The 23527-nt window shown below is 43.3% G+C and overlaps 1 protein-coding gene across 2 annotated transcripts; it reads left to right on the top strand.

Moving 5' to 3' along the window:
• On the top strand, nt 1-7960 carry LOC112222311 (E3 ubiquitin-protein ligase RNF114-like). Of its 2 annotated transcripts, none has more exons than XM_042304082.1 (6): nt 1-329; nt 1541-1691; nt 3305-3411; nt 4078-4315; nt 5708-5815; nt 5907-7960. In XM_042304082.1, exons 1-6 carry the CDS (start codon nt 103-105, stop codon nt 5970-5972), a joined length of 897 nt encoding a protein of 298 aa, XP_042160016.1. In that variant the 5' UTR covers nt 1-102; the 3' UTR covers nt 5973-7960. The 2 variants fall into 2 exon arrangements, with proteins under 2 accessions (XP_042160016.1, XP_042160017.1); XM_042304083.1 differs by having other exon boundaries at nt 10-329; nt 4201-4315.
• Nucleotides 7961-23527: the final 15567 nt, after the last annotated feature.

Below are 23527 nucleotides of genomic sequence, written 5' to 3' on the forward strand. Positions count from 1 at the left end.
CACACTGCTAACCCTAAACTAAAACCTAACTTTCAATTACGACCAAAAAGCTAAGTTTTTTGCAACAGATCAAATGTTTCAAAACGTTTTGCAACAGATCAAATGTTTCGCTACGGAATTCGACTAATGAATACACCCAGTTGTATTGAACGCAACAATAGGTCCCCCAAATTGACAGCTGGGAGAGAAGAAATGGCGATGCTAGGATCCTTTAGCTCTGCACAGCAGAAGAAAAATGTTTCTGGAGGCGACAGGGACGTGACAGAGTTCCTCTGCCCGGTTTGTCTGGAGATTTTTGATAGCCCTGTCACAACACACTGTGGACATACGTGAGTATCTTTACACAAATATGTATTTTTGTCTATTAACGAAGCTGGCTAGACATCGTCCAAGTTAACGAGCAGTCTAACGTTAGCTATTTGGCAGAACTAGCCAGCCCACCAACAATATCTGTTGTGAGCTAGCTAGCTAAACGATTGAACATGTCTGTACACCCATAAGCTAATTCCTTCTGACAGGAATTAATAATTAGCTAGCCATTAATGTTTATTTTGGCATTCAATGTTATGTTTGTAAGTTCATAAATCTGCTTTACGTTCAGTTTTGTTTACGTCAAGAAATGGGGTTTAAGAATCGTGGGTTTTGTAGTTGAATAATGTCTGAAATTCATTAATGTAGATCTTTAGAGAACTACAAAACCCAATGTCCTCAAATGACAGGACTATTCCTCGGTGACGGAAGTGCGTTTAGTAATAAAACATTCGCACCGTCATTGAATTTCATAAAGTAAAGTATGAAACTGTCGGTGGTGAACAGAGGTCTAACGTTAATCTGCATCATTGTTTATTTGTGATGCCAGACGTATAACATTGTTTTGTTTTCCTTCTGTATTGAACAATTCGTTGGTTTTACATTACCTATAAATAGATGTTTGCTTTCATTTTAGCGGACTAAACTCCAATCCATGGTGAAGGAAGTTTCTGATTAACTAAACCAATGTCCAACTCCCACTAAATCGATTTGCTCAAGGTTAATACTACAAAAACATTTTATGAAACGCCCAGCTTGTCTGTTTGCCCTCTTTAGTTGCGTGCCATTCTTTGCCTGCTGAAATCTATTTTTTTCAATAAACGTTAATCTAATACTGCCATTGACTGTTTGCTAATTGCTGTTGCTCAAAGACGGCAACTCGGCTCGGCGCATGTGGCCATTGAATCTCAACAAGGAAACAGTCGGTGGTGGTATTTGATTAACGTTTATTTAAACAAAAAGTATGGATTTCAGCAAAGAAAAGCACACTACAGAGGACAAATATGACTATAAGGCGGACGTATCATAATATTACATTATTGTATGTATTGGCCTTGGCAAATTGGTGTAGCCGGAACTAGATTCCCCCAAGCCCGGCCTCGACTCCACGCCATTGAAATTCATCAGAAACTTCCTTCACCGTGGAGTTCAGTCCACTACTTGCATTTTAGCCAATTAATAATTTTCTACACTTCCACTCTCCTTTCCGTTCTCTCCCTCCACCCTCCAGGTTTTGTCAAAGTTGTCTGCAGGCGTGCCTGCGGCCCCAAAAGCCAGTGTGTGCCGTGTGCAGGGCAGCACTGGGTCACTGGGCTAAAGCCACTGACCTAGATGCCCTCATACACACCTCTGTGGCGGCCTGCAAGGGCTGCGGAGCACAGGTGTGTCTGTGTGTGTATAGCATGCTGTCATTTTGTTAAACAATGTGAATAGTCAAGGGAATTAGGACGAGTGAGTGAATTTTATATACAGTTTATTCAGACCACTTTACTTTTTCCACATTGTTACATTACAGCCCCTCATCTACACACAATACCCAACAATGACAATTGTTGCAAATGTATTAAAGGAACTGAAATGTCACATTTACATAAGTATTCAGACTCGTTACTTTGTAGCGAATACAGCCTTGAGCCTTTTTGGGTATGACGCTACAAGCTTGGCACACCTGTATTTGGGGAGTTTCTCCCATTCTTCTATGCAGATCTTCTCAAGCTCTGTCAGGTTGGATGGGAAGCGTCGCTGCACAGCTATTTTCAGGTCTCTCCAGAGATGGCTGGGCCGCTCATGGACATTCAGAGATTTGATCCAAAGCCACTCCTGCATCGTCTTGGCTGTATGCTTAGGGTTGTTGTCCTGTTGGAAGGTGAACCTTCACCCCAGTCTGAGGTCCTGAGTGCTCTGGAGTAAGGTTTCATTAAGGATCTCTCTGTATTTAAATCCGTTCATCTTTTCCTCAAATCCTGACTAGTCTCCCAGTCCCTGCAGCTGAAAAACATCCCCACAGTATGATGCTGAAACCACCATGCTTCACCGAAGGGATGGTGCTAGGTTTCCTCCCGATGTGACGATTGAACTCTTTGGGCCTGAATGCCAATCTTGGTTTCATCAGACCAGAGAATCTTGTTTCTCATAGTCGGAGTCCTTTTAGATGCCTCTTGGCAAACTCCAAGCGGGCTGTCGTGCCTTTTACTGAGGAGTGGCTTCTCTGGGCACTACCATAAAGGCCTGATTGGTGTAGTGCTGCTAAGATGGTTGTCCTTCTGGAAGGTTCTCTCATTTCCACAGAGGAACTGTCAGTGACCATCGGGTTCTTGGTCACCTCCCTGACCAAGACCCTGCTCCCCCGATTGCTCAGTTTGGCAGGTGACCAGCTCTAGGAAGAGTGTTGGTGGTTCCAAACTTCTTCCATTTAAGAATGATGGAGGCCACTGTGTTCTTGGGGATCTTCAATGTTGCAGAATTTGTTTTGTTACCCTTCCTCAGATCTGTGCCTCGACACAATCCTGTCCAGGAGTTCTACGGACAATTTCTTCATCCTCATGACTCGGGTTTTGCTCTGACTTGCACGGTCAACTGTGGGACCTTTTTATATAGACAGGTGTGTGCCTTTCCAAATCATGTCCAAATCAATTGAATTTAACACAGGTGGACTCTAATCAAGGATGCACATGAGCTCAATTTCGAGTCTCATAGCAAAGGGTCTGAATACTTATGTAAATGAGGTATTTCTGTTTTCATTTTTAATAAATGTGTGAACCTTTCTTAACCTGCTTTTGCTTTGTCATTATGGGGGGGTTCTGTGTGTGTATTGATGAGGATGTTTTTTTATTTAATCCATTTTAGGATAAGGCTGTAACGTAACAAAATGGAATGTCTGAATAATTTCTGAATGCCCTGTATTTGTATATGTGCACAAAAGTGTATGCCTATGTTTCTGAACATACTGCGCTACCATTAGCACTGAGGCCTGGTTCCTCCTTGTCTCTCTCAGGTTGGCCTGTCCCAAATGAGAAGCCACACGGCAGCCTGCTCCAAGTACCAGGAGTACATTGAGGAGGGCGTCAGGACCACTGCCCAGACCCAGCCTAACATTATCGGGTGAGACGGGGAGGGTGTAGCCTGAGTGGCACAGCAACTTTGAAATGCTGTTCAATCATCCACTAATGGACTTAGTATAATATTATCTTTCTAAGTTATTCCTATATGTATTGATGATTAACCCATCTTTATAGGTTCTCAACTTTTGTATTGGATCTAAATATCCACTTAAATTTTTTTTTTACTATTGCATAAACACTGAGTTTCATAGTGAAGGGCACAGACCCATAGACGTGCTGGTTGTTTAGCAACAACACAGATGGGGTTGGCTTAGATTGTTTACATGTCTTCAATGTTTATTGAAAACATAAATACATTTGAACTATGAGCACTTGTAGTCTCTCAAATACATTGTTACAGTTGGTTAGCTAGTGATTTTCTTTGTTTTTTGTTGCCATAGTAGCATAGACATATCATTCACATTTCAAAACAAGACACAGTATGAAGAACAAGAGAACTAGCTGAAACGAGCTACCTCTGCTAGCAATCTGGCCGTCCATAATCTCAACACACCGCCTTCTGCCCCATTGAAGCGTTCACATTTTTTCCCCCCAGATTTGTCAGCTAGCTCGTCTATAGAGACCATGGTCATGTATAATACAAACAAAGGAAGCACTGCTTTAGCATATCCAACATGTCCTCATTCCCCTTCCCCTCTCTCTCCAGCTCTGTGCCCAACCCCTTCACCTTCTGCCTGTACTGTAACTGTCCCCCTCTCTCTCCAGCTCTGTGCCCAACCCCTTCACCTTCTCCTGCCCCTACTGTAACTGTCCCCCCCTCTGTCTCCAGCCCTTTGCCGAATCGCTTCACCTTCTCCTGCCCGTACTGTAACTGCCAGAACCTTGACCAGGACGGCCTGGTGGAGCACTGCACTTCCCAGCATGCCCGGGACACGCGCCACGTGGTAAGGGGTCCTCACTGAAATGTGACCCTGCTGATAACTGGCTCCCCTCCAGCATTTTTTTGTTCATTGCGTGAGGACAAATATGGTGTGTTACTGTTAATGCATGCAGTCTGTGACAGCCTGCTTCAGCCACGGGTGTAACATGAGATGTTGCATAGAAAGAGTGAGAATGATGGAGGGAGAGAATAAGGGAGAGCTTGACAGAAAGCCAAGAGAGGAAAACAAGATGACAGAAAGATGGGAGGGGGGTATGGAATAGGGATGGCTTGTAAAACCAGGTGCTTTGGGATGTGTGCGTATGGTGTGAGTCTTTTGGAGCCGCTCCACTGTGCTCCTCAATCATTCTGCAGAGCAGGTCCTAAATCATCACACACCGCTATCTGCCAGGAGCCTGTATGACTTACTACCTTACCAGAGTCCCTTCCTAGCCGCTGACGGTCACACACACTTTAGTGTTATAGCGGGAGAAAAGGAAATAATACCTGCCAAGGTGTATAGTCATAGCTTGAGCCTTTCTAGAAGCAGGGTGTGGTGGAGGATGGGGGGGCATGAGAATGTCTAGGTGTCAGTGTTTACGTTAGCCGGTAATTGACGGCTTTTGGCTGATTAAAAAAAAATGTATAGACTTGCGTTTGTCTCAACTGGTACCAGGCCACGCCAGTCAGTCCGTGGAAGACTCCGCTGTGAGCACACAGGAGAAGTGTTGAAAAAATGCTATATGGATTTTCCATATCAGTGCCCTTCACCATTAATTATATTTTGCTAGATGAATCTACCTAAAATATAATTGACAGAAATGTCATACTACTCCACCAACAAGGAGTATTTAGGTGAATGATGCAGCTTACTTCCCATCTTTTAATCTGGTATAGTAGCTAAAAAAATATTAGAAACAGTGCAAAATGTTGAATACTAAAGTGAGACAGATCTTGTTGCTATTTGGGGTGACTGTGTCTGATCGCTGTGCTGTTTCATCCAAGGCAATGCTGCTCCTTTCTTATTTTGCTCAATATTTACGGTACTCGCTGAAGTTCACTCAAACGGTTAATTTAGAGCAGACGTTTATTTGAAACTGTTTTTTTTGTTGACATGTGTGTCGCTGTTAAAAGGGACTAGCGGCTCTTGGAGACTCCACTCAATAATCATTGCAGTCACTTTCATGTGGTGTAAATCGGCAGTGGGCCGATAAAGAAACATTAGCCCACGTGAGACGGCATTCAATTGGGTGTCTATTACACAAGGCCTGTAAAAATCTGGACGTACATTTGACGGAAAGGCTGGTGTGTGAGTGTGCATGTCTATTGCTGCTTTAACACAATGTGTTTTTAATGTTACTTGTGAGGGTGAGCTAAAGACTCGTGTCTAGATGAGCAATGTTTTATTCTGTTGCAGGTGTGTCCTATCTGTGCCTCTATGCCTTGGGGAGACCCTAACTACAGGAGCGCTGACTTCTTCCAGCACCTCAAGATTAGACACACCTTCTCTTATGACACCTTTGTCGTAAGTGGATCTTAAGACGCAGTGGCTATTCTGTTATTGTACACATCTGTTTTTATTATTTAATTATTCCCCTCTCCTCCTTTCTCTCCAGGACTACTCCACAGACGAACACACTATGATCCAGGAGGCTCTACAACGCTCCCTCATGGAGAACTGAGGTGGTGTATGTCTGGAGGAAAAGGGGAATTGGGTGTGGGGGGGGAACTGCACTGCACCCTCCTTGAGCTGGGCTAGTGGTGTAACCATAGGCAGAAGAATATTAAGGGTGGGTGCAACTTCCTGCCTGCATAACCAGGAAGCTTTGAGCCCTACTGAACAACTCCTATCACTTTAATATTAGACAATTCTCATTCAAACATAAATAAACCAATACAAGTTGAACACAGTTAATGTGCTTTCTGGTGTAGAAGAGTGATGTCCCTGTATCTCTCCAGGGAAGCGTGTTGTAAAGATCATTCATAATCCACTAAGTCATTATGATGTTGATCTGTTCATTGGTGACATTGTCATTTAGGCCTAATGTACCTGACTCCCAAAGTTATGTTAGGTTGCTACTGTTGATTCTGCAATAAGAGGCTTTGACCACTAGGTGGCTACCCTTTGCCAACAAAATGCAATGAGACTTTGTTCTTCAATGTGAGAAAGCATTGTAAGGTGTAAACTGCCAGTAACTCTTATTCCAGGAGGAATGTTTATATAATGTGTACTATAATACTTTTTCTGATGAGAATAGATGTCTAAGTCTCAAACCTTCTCTCTGTGGTGTTCACACAAGAAAATTAAGTAGTCTTTTTACTGTATCGTTTTTGATTTTCTCCCAAGTAGAGACATGGGTCAGTGTGTTTCCTCGGAGCCTAGACTACTGAATATGGGGATAGAGGCTGCATTCTGAGAGTAGGACTTCTATGCATGTGACATAAGAGCCATATTCCTTGAATGTGGCATTCCTCCGTGTAACCTCTCACGGTTTTCGAGGCGCATGCTAGACTCTCTTGCTGGTAGATGGCTTTCATTTAAGACATCTGTAAGTTATTTAGTATTGATTGGTTAAGATATTAAGTATGAACCTCATACAATCAGGCAGTATCTGTCGTTTTATATAGTTTATCGTTGGACAATTGGATTTGATGCACTGCTATGGGCACCCAGTAGGCTGTAGTTCCCCTGTTTGGCCAAAGGAGGGCAGTAGAGCTCCATCACTCTCCATCTAATATTAGAGGCACTGTTCCATTTACAGCATCATCTCTAGACTTGCTATTAGGAGTGCAGGCTTTCGTTCCGGTCCAGCACTAGCCTACACACACCTGTTTCGAATAATCAACTACTCATAGTCTTCAATATGAACCACGATAAGATGGATCAAGTACTGGGCTGCATCAAAAGCCTGCTTACCTTGACTCCTGGGTGACACCCTTGCTCTGCCATAGCTGGGTGGCTTTCAATAGCAGCAAAATAAGAAAACATATTTAGAGTACGAACTTATTCAATAAGAACATTTTTCTGTATTTCAAAACATGTTCTGCTATCCGTTCCTCCTGAACATGGCCCTAATGTTGATGGTGAACATTTGGATGAGAAATTCAGATGCATCAGTAAAGAATGTGTTTTTATTTGTGAAAGCGTATCCTATTTAATAAATGATTGTTCTGTCTTTGTAGAGCTACTGTATCTTTCTCTTTTACAGAGCTTTCACATTATGCCAGAGTTACTGCCACAAGTTCATAAAACATACATCGACTTGAAGTTTTAATACATTGATCAGTTGTGTGGTCAAGGAAATGATGTAACTTTAAAGGGTGAGGCCTGGAATGTGTATGAGGGGAGAAAATAACATTGAAATTGAATGATTTACATTTTTGACTGATTTTCATAAGTGGAGGTCGAAAATAATAATAAAATGCATAATTTTCCTTCAGATCAATCAATAGCTAGGTTAATGAAGGCTTTTGTTTATAATTTGAGAAATGTTCATTGTGTAATTTTTCTTAAGCAAGTGTTGTGTTTAAAATCTACGAACTTGTGGTAACTAGGATAAGTCACGCTCAGCTGAAGTAGCACTGGTTTGGAGGCTGAATCTGGTTTTGCATAATTGTACTTTTTTTTTGTTTTTTTTTCTCCAATAAAAATCTTTGTGTGATAAATGTGTTCATGTCTTGTTTTTTTTCTCTCAATACTCTTTAAGAATCTCTTCTATATCCCTCTACCCCTTTTCATTTAAAAAAAAAATTCTCTCTTGTCTGAAGGTGCTAAATCCTGATAAATTAAAGCTCTTTAATTATTTAAACATTGAACCTTGAAATCAGCTTATGTGATTTATACCTGAGTGAGCTATGTGGGGGCAAAAACAACACTCCGTGCTCTGATGGATGACCAATGTGTGTGAGCGAGAGAAAGAGTTGGTAAGGTACATCAATCTTAAGCCAACCATGATTATGCCTGACTGTCTACTTGTGGGCAAGGTAGGAGAAGAGACTAAGTAAAATGTTAACTTATAACTCATCTACAAAGGGAATAGGGATGATGATCACATCTGGATGGTATAAGAGAAAAGCTAGGATTGCTTAGAATCTAAGCTGATGTATGTGAATATGAACACTGAATAGATTGTTGTATCACGTACACTTATGGATTCATGTCCTGCAAATGTATAAATATATGATGAAAATAGGTTCTTTAAGAGTCACAATGTTCCATTGTGGATCCAAATAAAACAGAATGATGAAAGAGCCTTGTAGCACGGTGTGTATTGACTATGTCCATAGGGAGAGAATAACCCTCTGCTATCTGCTCTTTCCTTTGTGTCCTCTGCATCTTATTTCTCATTAGTTAAGTGATATCAACCATCTCCCACTTAGCTCTGTGGAATACCTCAGCAGCCAAACTTCTTCATCTCTGCCCCCTTTCTCCTCCCCTCTTCTTTTATTTCCTTTCTCTCGTTTTATCCCTTTTTCTCCCCGATCAGGTTTTTAGCTCCTGGCAGAGCGGAGAGGAGAAGTTGACTGTGTGAGAACTAACGAGATTCACCAGCAGTGCTTCTGGGCAGGAAGGAAGTAAAGCTGAAAACATGGTAGGGAGACTCTTTCTTGTCTGTTTGGTGGCGGCGGTGGAAAGGGAGAGGAGGGCCAAGGTGGGGAATAGGAAGAAAGAGGGAAAAGGGAAGAGAAGTGAACATATTGAATAAAAATTTCATAAAGTTGAGCTCGTGATTTCTTTGATGCGAGCATTAGATAGTGTGTGGCAGACTCGGGGCTGTGTAGAGGCAGCAATTAACGCTACACAGCCCCGCGGGCACACTGCGAGAGGGGAAGAGAGAGAGGGGAGGAGAAAGAGAGGGCGTCAATTTGTTTCAGATGTGTGTCACAGCATCGGCATGTGATGCTACCCCAGACACACTTCCACCCACTTTTCTTTTGTTTTACCTCTTTTTCTCTTTTGTTCTCTCGTTCTTGGGTTCTCTCAAATGATCTCAACCTGTGAACGGAGACTTGAACAGCAGTGTTCACCTGAGGTGTCTCATCTCTGTCTGTGGCACTACTGTGTAGTGTGTAGGCCGCATCAAGAGGGTGGTTTGGCAAGCAGGACCAGTGTCAAAGATGGTTTCATCGTGCTCAGGTTCACTGGACCTTTATGTCATCAAATGGGTTGACCTGTGTGTTTATAGAGCTAGGCTGAAGGAGTAGCAGCATCACCACCCTGGACTCATCTTTATGTCATCAAATGGGTAGACCTGTGTGTTTATAGAGCTAGGCTGAAGGAGTAGCAGCATCACCACCCTGGACTCATCTTTATGTCATCAAATGGGTTGACCTGTGTGTTTATAGAGCTAGGCTGAAGGAGTAGCAGCATCACCACCCTGGACTCATCTTTATGTCATCAAATGGGTTGACCTGTGTGTTTATAGAGCTAGGCTGAAGGAGTAGCAGCATCACCACCCTGGACTCATCTTTATGTCATCAAATGGGTTGACCTGTGTGTTTATAGAGCTAGGCTGAAGGAGTAGCAGCATCACCACTCTGGACTCATCTTTATGTCATCAAATGGGTTGACCTGTGTGTTTATAGACCTAGGCTGAAGGAGTAGCAGCATCACCACCCTGGACTCATCTTTATGTCATCAAATGGGTTGACCTGTGTGTTTATAGAGCTAGGCTGAAGGAGTAGCAGCATCACCACCCTGGACTCATCTTTATGTCATCAAATGGGTTGACCTGTGTGTTTATAGAGCTAGGCTGAAGGAGTAGCAGCATCACCACCCTGGACTCATCTTTATGTCATCAAATGGGTTGACCTGTGTGTTTATAGAGCTAGGCTGAAGGAGTAGCAGCATCACCACCCTGGACTCATCTTTATGTCATCAAATGGGTTGACCATTTGTGTGTACTTGTGAAGCCTTTATGTACATGAGGATACAACGGCTTCTGTCAAGTGGCCTGGATCTTTATGGCAAAGGTGGAAGTGCAATTGCACTTTAATCCCATGGCCATTGGGTCAAGTTTGTATATGTTGAAATGTTCAAAAATCATTTTAAAATGCATTCAAATTAAAGTTATCCCCTTTTAACGCGACCTCCAGACGTTGAGATTTGTGAAGTGTGAGTCATAGAGAAAAAGCTCTCTCTTTCTCTACCAGTCTGGAAAGATTTCTCAAGATCTGTGTGGTACCAACGAACTCAAGGTGACTTCAAGGTTTCTCTTTCTGTACCTCTGTGCCTGGAAAGTTATCTCTCTGTCTCTCTCTCCCTCTTTTCCTCTCTCTATCTCTCTCCATCTCACTCTCTCTTTTTTAGTTTTGCTGAGCCAGGTATATGTGGCGGGGTGTGTGAGTGGAGCTTTGGGAGTTTGTTCACTGTAAAAATTCCTCAAAGTCAGGAGAAACAGGAAGCGCGGGAATCCTGCCGCCCAGGCACCACCTCCTCATTCTCGGCTTCGGCTTGGCAGGTTAGTCCTCTCAAATGTTTGAACAGAAAACGCTTCCGGGCTTCCCCAACATCAAGACTAGTTCTACACCGATTCCTCTTCCGCTCTTAAACTCCCAACTACCGACCCCCTACCCCAACCACACACACATTCACATGCAAACACACACACACTACGGTATGTGTACCTACACAGACACTGCAACACTGCATACAAACTCAGGAGCACACACACAGGCTCCTGTTATAAGGCTGCAAGCAATAGTGTCTTAACTTTGATTTAATAATGCCTGGAACCAACTCTGAATCTGCTTCAACGTACTGTGTGTTTCCAGGGCTACTTTCTTAGCAGGTAGGGTCAGGTTTTCAGAGTAACAATGTGTATGTGGCCAGTAGTTTGTAAACAAAGAGCTTTAACATTTTTTGTGGTTAGTAACCAGTGGCCCAGTGAAAAATGGTGTCTTGCTAATATCATGTCCCTTTCAGAGGCTGGATCACATCCGGCCGGGATTGGGAGTCCCATAGGGCGGTGCACAATTGGCCCAGCGTCATCTGGGTTTGGGCGGGGTAGGCCATCATTGTAAATAAGAATTTGTTCTTAACTGACTTGCCTAGTTAAATAAAATAAAAAAATTCAGAGATATCACTCTTTCTCAGAGCTTTTCCTATGAATTCCACTTCACACATTCTATAAAAGTCTGGGGGTGGCGTTAAAAGCTTGGAAAGTGCACAGAATCACTGTAGCAGCAGAAATATTCTCCTGGAAGTGAAAATGAATATAAAACGCATTGATAGGACTGTCAGGGGAATTGCTAATCATTGCTCCATTTATTTATTTATTTGAAATCCGCACAGCCCCTTTACCAATATTTGAGAGTTAAGCCCTCTGTGGTGTAAGTGTAGGGGGGTATGATCCCAGGAGTGTGTGTGTCTCAGTGTGTGTGTGTGTGTGTCACTGTGGAATACCAGGCCAAGTGGGCAGAATGGAGCAAAATGTTGTTCCCCCCTCCCTTGCCTCAGTAGACGAAGTAAGACGCCAGCCTAGGGAAGAGAGCTAGGCCCTGGGCTATTATTCTCCTATTAATTTTTCCATTTGAAATCAAGTCTCCATGGGCATGCAAGGGGGAACCAGGGGGTGGGTGAGCTGGGATTGGGGGGACCCAAATGGGGGCTGCAACTGCTTTAATGTCCAACAGGGGAGGCAATTTCACTTTCATAAGAGTTGCTCATTATGCGTCGGAATGTCTTTCATTTCTTTCTCCCTCTCTTTTCCCTTCTATTGCTCTTTACTGTAAAACTACAGCCCAAGGGAGAGCTCTACCGTCATTAACACTCTGTTTGATTGTGACACACACACACACTCAAACACACACTCATACATGTGAAAGCAAGCAAGCACGCACACACAAACACACATGTGCATGCACGCACACACACACACACACACATACACACACGCTCACAAAATATTTGCACTTCAATTGTATTGTTTGTCTGTTGTCTGTTTTTGTTTTCTCCACAGACACATACACATACAACAGCAAAGATGAGTGTACGCTCACGTTAATTGTGGCCTGGTCTGTTGTGGCTTGGCACGGTTTGGTCTGGCCTGGCTTGGATCAGTTTCAGCAGCCGCAGTGATGAATATCCATGTCTTCAGAGAATAATGGGGGAAAAAGTGTTCAGTGTAAAAGAAGATGCTACACTCTTACAAAACAAGGTGCTATCTAGAACAAAAAAGGCTGTCCCCATGGAAGAACCTTTGAAGGTTCCCTTTTGTTTCCAAGTTTAACTCTTTTGGGTTCCATGTAGAACCCTTTCCACAGAGGTCAGCCTAGTAGTTAAGAGTGTTGGGTCAGTATACAAAAGATTGCTGGTTCGAATCCTGAGCGGACTAGGTGATACATCTGTTGATGTGCCCTTGAGCAAGGCACTTAGGCCTAATTACTTCTGTAAGTTTCTCTGGATAAGAAGGTCTGCTGGAATCAACAACAGTTATCCTATGGTGACAGCTGCAAAACCCTATTTTCTAACATGCTGACCAGACTGTTCGTGTGTGCGCCATCGCGTGCATGTTGATTTTGTCCACCCACACCAGACGTGATCAGGACACGTAGGTTGAAATACCAAAACAAACTCTGAACCAACTATATTAATTTGGGGGCAAGTCGAAAATTATTAAACATTTATGACAATTCAGCTAGCTAGCTTGCTGTTGCTAGCTAATGTGTCCTGGGTTATTTTACTTGAAGTGCACAAGGTCCTCTACTCAGACAATTAATCCACAGATAAAAGGTGGTAATAGTAATCTCTCCTACTTCAGGCTTCTTTTTCTTCTTTGGACTTCATATGGCGGTTGGCAACCAACTTTAAGGTGCATTACCACCACCAACTGGACTGGAGTGTGAACCTCAGTTCCTCTTTCAATCACCCATGTGGGTATATGCTCCTAAAAACCAATGAGGAGATGGCATGTGGGTATATGTTCCTAAAAACCAATGAGATGGGAGAGACGGGACTTGCAGCGAGTCAAGCGTCACAAATAGAACCAATTTCTATTTTAGTGCCTGGCTACGCAGAAGTCGTTGACGCGCGCGAGCAGTGTGGGTGCATTGATTGAATAACATACATGTGTAAATGTATTTTGCAACATTTGCACACTCGACAGGGGCGGTGTGGTCAGCATGTAAGTGTGTACATTCATACTGTGTGTAAGTTCAGATAGGACAAGTCGGACAGATGGCATAAGTTCGACCAGCCGGACAGATAGGATAAGTTTGGCTGGCAGGCCAAATAGGTCAAGTCGGTCAGATAGAATAGTTTTGGCCGGCCAGATAGGTTAAGTTGGCCAGATATGACAAGTCGGCAGGTATCATAAATTCAGCCGGCAGGCCAGATAGGTGAAGATAGCATGAGTTTGGCCGGCAGGCCAGATAAGTTAAGTTGGCCAGATAGGACAAGTAGGCAGGTAGCATGAGTTTGGCCGGCAGGCCAGAGTGGATAAGGTCGGCCGGACAGACAGACGGATAGGATACTGTAAGTTCAGATAGGGCAAGTTGGACAAAAAATATAATTTGGCCAGATAGGACAAGCCGGACAGATAGTATAAGGTCAGGCACCCAGACAGATAGGGAAGTCAATCAGAACATTTATATCAGCCAGATAGGACAAGCCGGACAGGAAGGAAAATTCGTACAGATAGCATTATTTCGGCCGGACGGACAGAGAGGACAAGTTCGGCCAGATGGCATAAGTTCGCTGTCCAGACAGATTGGATAATGTTGGCTGGCTGGTCAGATAAGCCAAGTCAGCCAGATAGGATAAATCAGACAGATATAATAGGTTCTGCCGTCCGGACAGATATGTCTATTGGCCAGATAGGACAAGTAGGCATGTAGCATAAGTTTGGCAGGCAGGCTAGATAGGTTGAGATAGCATAAGTTCAGCCGGCAGGCCAGATAAATTAAGTTGGCAGGTGGCATAAGTTCAGTCGGCTGGCCAGATAGAGACAGTTGACCAGATAGGACAAGCCGGACAGATAGGATAAGGTCTGTCGGGAAAGACGGATACGATCATTTTGGCTGCCCAGACAGATAGGTCAAAAAATAGGAGAATTTGGCCAGATAGCATATCTTCAACCAGACAGACTGATAGGACAGGTTTGGGTGGCCAGTCAGATAGGACAAGCCTGACAAATAGGCCAGATAAGATGAGTTTGGCCAGCTGACCAGATAGGATAGGTTTGGATGGCCAGCGAGATTGGATAAGTCGGCTAAAAAGGATATGTCGGCCAGATAAGATAGGCGAGCTGACCAGATAGGATATTTTCGGCCGGCCGGTCTGATAGGGCCAACTGGACAAAATGGATACATTTGGCCACCCGGACAGATTTGATAACATTGTCCAGCTGGCCAGATAGGATATGTTCTGCCAGCCAGGCAGATAGGATCATTTGGCTACCCGGACAGATAGGGTTAGTCAGCCAGTTATGTAAATTAGGCCAGATGGGACAAGTCAGCCAAATAGGACAAGCCGGACAGATAGGCTAAGGTCGGCCGGATGGACAGAAATGATAAGTTTGGCCGCCTGCACAGACAGGGAAATTCGATCAGAAAGCTCAAGCCGGCCAGATCGGACAAGTCGGACAGATAGCATAAGTTTATCCCGGACGGGATAAATTTGGCAAGATTGCATAAATTCGACCAGCCGGACAGATAGGATAAGGTTGGTTGGCTGGCCAGATAGGCCAAGTTGGCCAGAAGGACAGGTTTAGATAACTTATCTGGCCTTCAGGCTGAACTTATGCTAAGTTGGTTGGACAAGTCAGCAGGTAGCAAAGGTTTGGCCGGCTGGCCAGATTAGGATACATTCGGCCATCCGGACAGGTAGCTAAAGATGGCCAAATAGGATAGGATAGGATAAGTTCGGCCAGCCACCCAGAAAGGATAAGTCAGGCAGGCAAATAGGACAAGTTAGCCCGATAGCATGAATTCGTCCAGAGACAGGACAAGTTTTGCCGGATGGCCAGATAGGATATGTTCGGCCAGCCGGTCAGATACGGCAAGTTCGGGGAGAGGAAGCTACTCAGGGAGAGACTGCTAAGAACATACAGAAAAATAAGCAATGGACCTTTTGCATCTTTATTTGTTCTTCTCCCTCTCCCTTTTTCCTTCTGTCCCCCAAAACACACACATAACCTCCCTCCCCCTCCCTCCCTCCCTCCCTCCCTCCCTCCCTCCCTCCCTCCCTCCCTCCCCTCCCTCCCTCCCTCCCTCCCTCCCTCCCTCCCTCCCTCCCTCCCTCCCTCCCTCCCTCCCATCCACCCACACAAACACACCTCCTCTCCCTCTTATTCTTCCCTTTAATTTAAATCACCTCTCTTTCTTTGAAAAAACACCACAGTTAGCTGATCTGTCAATCAGCTGTTGTCCTGCTGTGTGTGATGTTGTGTGTCCTAAAGGGGTTGTGTGTGTGTGTGTGTTTGTGTGTGCGTTCTTGTGAGTGGCGGGTTGGTGGGCCCTACACCTCCAGCAGCGGTGAGCGGCTCGATCATTAACCAGGCAGGTAGTGAGTCAAACTGCTGAAAGGCGAGCCAAGTGACAGCTGATTTGAAAGACAATGGCCCCGTTCCCTCTACTTAACTTGTCATGCCAGTCAAAGCACCTTCTCCATTAACTTCAGACAGATCTGGAGGGAAACGACCCCCCCATCTGCACATACATATACACACATACCATCTCGTCCCCCACACTGTGTGACAAGTATTATGGTGCTATATTGAGCTATTAGTGATGGGGGTTGCCTAAATGGAGGCCCTCTGGCTAGAAAGAATATAGAAGGAATAATGGAGATTTTTGTGGATAGTGTGTTGAATATGAATATCTGTTTCCCAATATTAGCATTTTAGATTAGTTGGGTTTTTGATCAATATGATATACCTGCAATGAGTTGTAAGTGTAAAAGAGTTGAACTCTAAGTTTAACTATTGAACTGTCAAACTTTTGTAAATGTTCACCGAGTAGGTAGACTTCTGCCCTATGTACAGTATATAGAGTCATTAAACACTGGCAACTTTGATAATATTTACATGCTATTTTACCCACTTTTTGCGGTATGTACTGGATATTCGGAAAGTATTCAGACCCCTTCCCTTTTTTCCACATTTTGTTACATCACAGCCTTTTATTAAAAATTTATATTTTACTAGGCAAGTCCGTTAAAAACCTCTTGATTCTAGCCATCCCGGATCCGGGATCGTGAATACAGCCTCAAGCTCATTACCATAACGCAACGTTAACTATTCATGAAAATCGCAAATGAAATGAAATAAATATGCTAGCTCTCAAGCTTAGCCTTTTGTTAACAACACTGTCATCTCAGATTTTCAAAATATGCTTTTCAACCATAGCAAAACAAGCATTTGTGTAAGATTATTGATAGCTAGCGTAGCATTTAGCGTAGCATTCAGCAGGCAACATTTTCACAAAAACAAGAAAAGCATTCAAATAAAATCATTTACCTTTGAAGAACTTCAGATGTTTTCAATGAGGAGACTCTCAGTTAGATAGTAAATGTTCAGTTTTTCCAAAAAGATTATTTGTTTAGGACAAATCGCTCCGTTTTGTCATTCACGTTTGGCTACGAAAAAAAACTGTATCCAGGAGTGTAATTATCCCCGCAAGCTCATTAGCATAACACAACGTTAACTATTCATGAAAATCGCAAATGAAATGAAATAAATATATTAGCTCTCAAGCTTAGCCTTTTGTTAACAACATTGTCATCTCAGATTTTCAAAATATGCTTTTCAACCATAGCAAAACAAGCATTTGTGTAAGATTATTGATAGCTAGCGTAGCATTTAGCATAGCATTTAGCGGGCAACATTTTCACAAAAACAAGAAAAGCATTCAAATAAAATAATTTACCTTTGAAGAACTTCAGATGTTTTCAATGAAGAGACTCTCAGTTAGATAGCAAATGTTCAGTTTTTCCTGAAAGATTCTTTGTGTAGGAGAAATCGCTCCGTTTTGTTCCTCATGTTTGGCTACCAAAAATAAAAAAATTCAGTCATCAAAACGCCAAACTTTTTTCCAAATTAACTTCATAATATTGACTGAAACATGGTAAACGTTGTTTAGAATCAATCCTCAAGGTGTTTTTCACATATCTCTTCGATGATATATCGTTCGTGGAAGTCTGCTCTCTCCTCTGAATCACATGGAAGAATGCTTGCAGCTGGAGATTACGCACCAATGTCGACAAAGGACACCGGGCGGACACCTGGTAAATGTAGTCTCTTATGGCCAATCTTCCAATGATATGCCTACAAACACGTCACAATGCTGCAGACACCTTGGGGAAATGGCAGAAAGTACAGGCTCGTTCAGGGCGCATTCACAGCCATATAAGGAGACAATGGAAAACAGCGCCTCAAAAATTTTGCTCATTTCCTGTTTGAAGTTTCATCTTGGTTTCGCCTGTAGCATCAGTTCTGTGGCACTCACAGATAATATCTTTACAGTTTTGGAAACGTCAGAGTGTTTTCTTTCCAAAGCTGTCAATTATATGCATAGTCGAGCATCTTTTCATGACCAGCCCGAACTTGAACCCGATCGAACATCTCTGGAGAGACCTGAAAATAGCTGTGCAGCAACGCTCCCCATTCAACCTGGCAGAGATTGAGAGGATCTGCACAGAAGAATGGGAGAAACTCCCCAAATACAGGTGTGCCAAGCTTGTAGCGTCATACCCAAGAAGACGCAAGGCTGTAATCTCTGCCAAAGGTGCTTCAACAAAGTACAGAGTAAATGGTCTGAATACTAATGTAAATGTTATGTTCCCGTATTTATTTATTTTTTGCAAAAATGTATAAAAACCTGTTTATGCTTTGTTATTATGGGGTGTGTAGGATGATGACAAAAAAAATGACTTAATCAATTTTAGAATAAGGCTGTAACGTAACAAAATGTGGAAAAAGTCAAGTTGTCTGAATACTTTCCGAATGCACTGTACATACAGTATTCTAATCAAGGCTCATCCTAAATAACTACTGGTGTACACACCTTTTCTATTCATATACTGTCCATACTGTCTTTACACACCATTATATGTATATATATTTATTTGTTATTTTTATTATTATTACATTATATGCATATATACTGAACAAAAATATAAATGCAACATGTACAGTGTTTGTTCTGAAATATAAGATCCTGGAAAAAACATTTTGTGCACAAATTTGTTTACATCCCTAGTTAGTGAACATTTCTCCTTTGCCAAGATAATCCATCCACCTGACAGGTGTGGTATATCAAGAAGCTGATCATTACACATGTGCACCTTGTGCACCTTGTCCTTCTATGAACTGGAACTGCATTTATATTTTTGTTTATATTTTGGTCTTTGACATTGCTTGTTCTGATATTTCTTAATTTCTTAAGTTTTTGTTTGATTTTTTGGGGTTATGTATGTATAGTTTTTAAATTATTGCTAGGTATTACTGCCCTTTTGGAGCTAGAAACACAAGCATTTCACTGCACCTGCAATAACGGCAAATATGTGTATGCTACCAATATGCTTTGATTTGATTTAGCACACTATGAACTACTTTAACCACTTGTACTCCTGTTGTCTTTAAGATCACCACTAACTGAATACCATCATCACAATCTGACAACCAAAACAACAGTCAACTCTCCCTAGTTTCAGTCCACCTCCAAAGCCCTTTTTCTCCCTCACATTAATAGTACAACGCTTCCCAATTATTAACCGCCCCTGCAGAGCACCTTTCGCATTCGAGCCAATCCCTCCCTCCACTTCCTGTGCTTTGTGATAATAGGCACTGGGACGACGCAGGCACATCTGTCAATCAAAGTGGCGTTGCCCCCCCTCGGTCCTGCCCAGTGGCTGCCCATACACCCATACACCTCCACCGCTGCTTGGAGTCTCAACGGCTCAATGAGTAACCACCCAGCAGGTACTGAATCAAACTGCTGACGAGATGGTGGAGGGAGGAGGAGGAGGAGGAGGATGTGTGTGTGGGTGGATGATGGAGGAAAGGAGGTAGAGGTTTTGTGTGTGTTGGGGGAGGGGTGGTCCAGAGATGACAATAGCATAATTTCATCATTTCACAGCCCACCTTGGTGATGTAACGTTTCACTGTGAATGGAGAGATGGGGAAAAGTTCTGTCCTTTCACTCTCTCTTTTCCTTCTCCACTCTCCCACTCTCTTCCTTTCTCTCTTTGTCCTGCTTTGATGCTCTCTCTTTCCCTAGTTCTCACTCTCTCTCATCCTGTCTTCCATGACAGAAGAGTGCTGTCAGTCTTGTCACCGCTGCCCAGCTAAACATTAACGTATCCTCTGCCTGCCAAGTGTAGGGGGCAGAGGGGATGGCCTTCAGACAAAACGAGTGATGAAAAGAAGGAGTGATGTCACAATGTGCCTGACAGATTCTCCTTTGTCTTTTCTCAACCTGTGTTTGTGTATCTGTGCCATCAGCAGATTCCTGGCTTGAAGTAAAGGTTTTATGCTTCTGTTTTTACTCCACTCTGAAGACCTGGACCTGAGGACACTTTGTCGGGGCTACTGTCCTATGTAGACAGGCCGTCATTCTGTACAATGAATGGAAAATTCTCTACAAGTCTTATATGACCAGACTTAAGGTGTAGTAGAGATAACACTATGACGTGGACATTATTTTGAATCATTCAATTATTTTTCATAAAAGGGTAACCGCTTGAGTCAGAAGAACACAGCAGTTCTTTGCATGGTTTAAAGTGATATAAATGAGCTCTCTTTTTTCTCTAATTCTCAATCTTCCTGTTCTCTTCTCTCTCCGTCTCCCCATCTCGCTTGCTCATCTTTCTGCCCCATCTCTCCATCTCTCCTTCCACCCCTTCATCTCCCTCTCTCTCTCTCTCTCTCTCTCTCTCTCTCTCTCTCTCTCTCTCTCAATCTCCCTCCACCTGTTCATCTCTCTCTCTCTCTCTCTCTCCCTCTCTCTCTCTCTCTCTCTCTCTCTCTCTCACACACTCTCTCTCTCTCACACACTCTCCTATCCCTCTCTTTATGTTGTCACTCAGACATATCCCTTCTTTCTCCTGATCTCTTTTGAATTATTAACTCTCTAGCTCAGGGGAGTGAATAGGTTGTGCTGAGTAGACACAGCACAGATCCGGCTTCACATTGCACGCATTTCGGAAGTCCGTCCATTTGGTGGGGGATTATATAGCTGCTCCCTATCAGCCCCCAACCACACACTATACACACATTATGCACTTTCTCTCTCCCCCCTCTCTCTCTCTCTCTCCCACTCCCACGCCCACTCCCACACAGGCACACACGTACGAGGTGCAACCTCACCATCACAAAGAGGTGTTTTACTGACCAGCAATATGCATGTCAGAGATGTATATATAAATACATAAGCATACAGAGAGCACAGAAATACAGTTCTCCCCATTGGCATTCCTCTAAACTGTAGTGTTGGAGCTCTGAGCCTCCTGTGGTGAAGCCTCCCACTCGCCTAGCCAGGCTCTCCCCAGGCAGGCCCTGTCCTCTGGGCTGCACCAGCAATGATTAACCCTGGTGCTGATCAATGGTTCTGCTGACTCTGATACGTCACTGGAACCTTGCAGCTGCCATGTAAAGGAAGCGTCAACTCTATGCTGCTGGTGACAGAGCACGTCCACTCTGTCACACACGTATTCACACATGCACGGACGCACCCACCCACCCACACACACACACACACACACACACACACACACACACACACACACACACACACACACACACACACACACACACACACACACACACACACACACACACACACACACACACACACACACACACACACACACACACACACACACACACACAACACACACACACACACACACACACACACACACACACACACATATACAGATGCACGCGTGGGTGGTAACATGAACATCCAGCAGTGTACACAAATAAAGATAGATGTCTTGGAGAGAGGAGAGGAATGTTCTCATGGCAAAGCAGTAGATGGAAGGGGACTTTTCAGTTTCCATATTTCGTTTCCCATGGTATCTGATTCAACAATCCAGTCTAACATGTCAAATTAAGATGAGCAAGTTTGCTCTGTCACAAATAACCTTGTTTTGTATTAAATGGAAGATTTCTAAACATAAATACACAGGTGCCACCTCTTCCATATAAGGGAGATCAGAGTTGTGTGATAACCGTGTTTGGCATGTACCTGTTGTCTTGCCTCATTATGGAATGGGCCGGGACATATTAGGGGGGATTAAAAAGACAAAAACAGCCCATCATTCCTAATACATCTGTAATCAGGGCCTTAGTGTAGATGATTTCCACCCCTCCCTCCCTCCCTCTCTTTTACTCTTTCCATTCTCTTTATCTATTTTTCTATCCCTCTCCTTACTTCTCTCTCCCTCTCCCTCTCCTCCTTACCCCCCTGCGCTTGTGTCTCAGTAGTAGGTACAGAATCATTAACCTGTCTGTGTGAGTGGGATGTGCTGACAGAACATTCTGCCTTTGTGTTTCCTGTCATCTTCAGGAAGTCATGGTTTCCCTCTCTGTCGAGGACCAGGGCCACAGAGTGATGAGCTGTTCCATATATCTCTCTTTGTTGTTCATTTTCTTGTATTATTTTCAACTTTGTATCTCTTCTATTTTATTGTCTCTTTCTATCTCACCCTCGCAATTGATAATTACATATAGCTGAATAAGCTGTTTTTTATTATAGTGTACGTAATGTAGTGTTACTATGGTATGCTTACAACCTTACAGGTTACTCTGCAGAGTATAATATTAGGAAACACACAGCATTAGCATGTCTTGTATATGAAAGTATGTTTTCTATAAAGAGTGTGTGTGTGTGTGGAGGGGGGGAGTGGCCCAGTGGCCCCTCCCTTTCGTCCTCATGCTGAGAGTTGGTTAAAGTATTAACCCAGCGCCGTTTAACAATATTGCTGACTGGTGTGAGGAGCCAGGGGATCAAAGTTATCATGTAGAGGAAAGAGGGTCCTTTCAGCTGCTCCCATTCAGCCTGTCCACTCCATCTTACTGGGCCATTCACACAGGCTTACAGGAGCAGGACCAAGGCCCCTCCCACCCTCCCACTCCTCACCTACCTCATACTACTCTCATTTTTCATCCCCTCCCACTCTCCTTTCTTACCACCTTTCCTCATTTTCATTTTGTTACCATTTTGCTTCCTTTAAATTGAGATTTTAGACTTTTGCTCATGTTTTCCATGTTCAATTCCTTAATGCTGTTATGTAGGCGCACATACATTCCACACCCCAAATCCCTACCTCTTCTCCTCTCTGTCACCTGCAGTCTCAAGCCCATCCACATTTGATTAGGTGGGTCATTAAATCTTGATATGTGTGAACCAGTCCAGATTGAGATCCCTGCTAATGTCTCTCCAGCCAGACAGGAGTGGGAGGACAGGCTATGGCCACATTAATAAGGTATCATTATGCCCTTTACATACTTAATTGTATTGATGAAGCCTCCCTGTATATAAGTATAAGTACATACAGCCTCTGAAAAGAGGTCTGGACCTGTATGGCACAGAAAGTTAAGCCCCGGTTGAAGCCCCTCTGTTCGTTCATTTTGTATCTCTGGATTTTGAGTTCCTTCCAGTTCCAAGTATTGAATAACTTGACAGGTCCTCTAAAGCCTTGTTCACATTGGCAGTTTGAAGTGACTCAAATACTATTTTTTTGCATATCTGATTGGAATCTGTTATTTTTCCTGTAGTCTGAACAGCCAAGAAGCACATGGAATTGGATATTTCAAGCCACATTTCAAACCACCTTCCTACAGTACGTGGTTTGAAATCAGATACACATTTGACTTGTGTCTAAATAGTCAAATGTGATTTATTTTCCCTCAAGTGGTTTTTAGACTGTTATTTGGCATATCTGGCTGCTTGCTAGCTGCTCTTTTGACAATAACTTGTGGTCGCTAACTAGCTTGTTAATCGTTTACAAATGAGTGAATGTGCTAGAAAGCTAAACAGCTAGCTAGTTGACTGCTGTAGCTAGCAAAAAAAGGACTTGTTTTGAAAGTTGGATCATCTTATCCTTCAAGGCTTTGAAAGTGTTCTTACACTCTGATATTGAACATTCAAAGCAACTGGGAAACGTCCATGGCAGCTATTGTTGTCACCTTAGATTGCTTCATTAACTTCTGAGTGATAGGAAGCTCGAGCACCACCACCAATCAACCTACACCACTGCGCACACACCCCTCATTTACTATGACAACTGGCG

This window comes from Oncorhynchus tshawytscha, linkage group LG22, assembly GCF_018296145.1.
Source record: "Oncorhynchus tshawytscha isolate Ot180627B linkage group LG22, Otsh_v2.0, whole genome shotgun sequence".
NCBI lineage: Eukaryota > Metazoa > Chordata > Actinopteri > Salmoniformes > Salmonidae > Oncorhynchus > Oncorhynchus tshawytscha.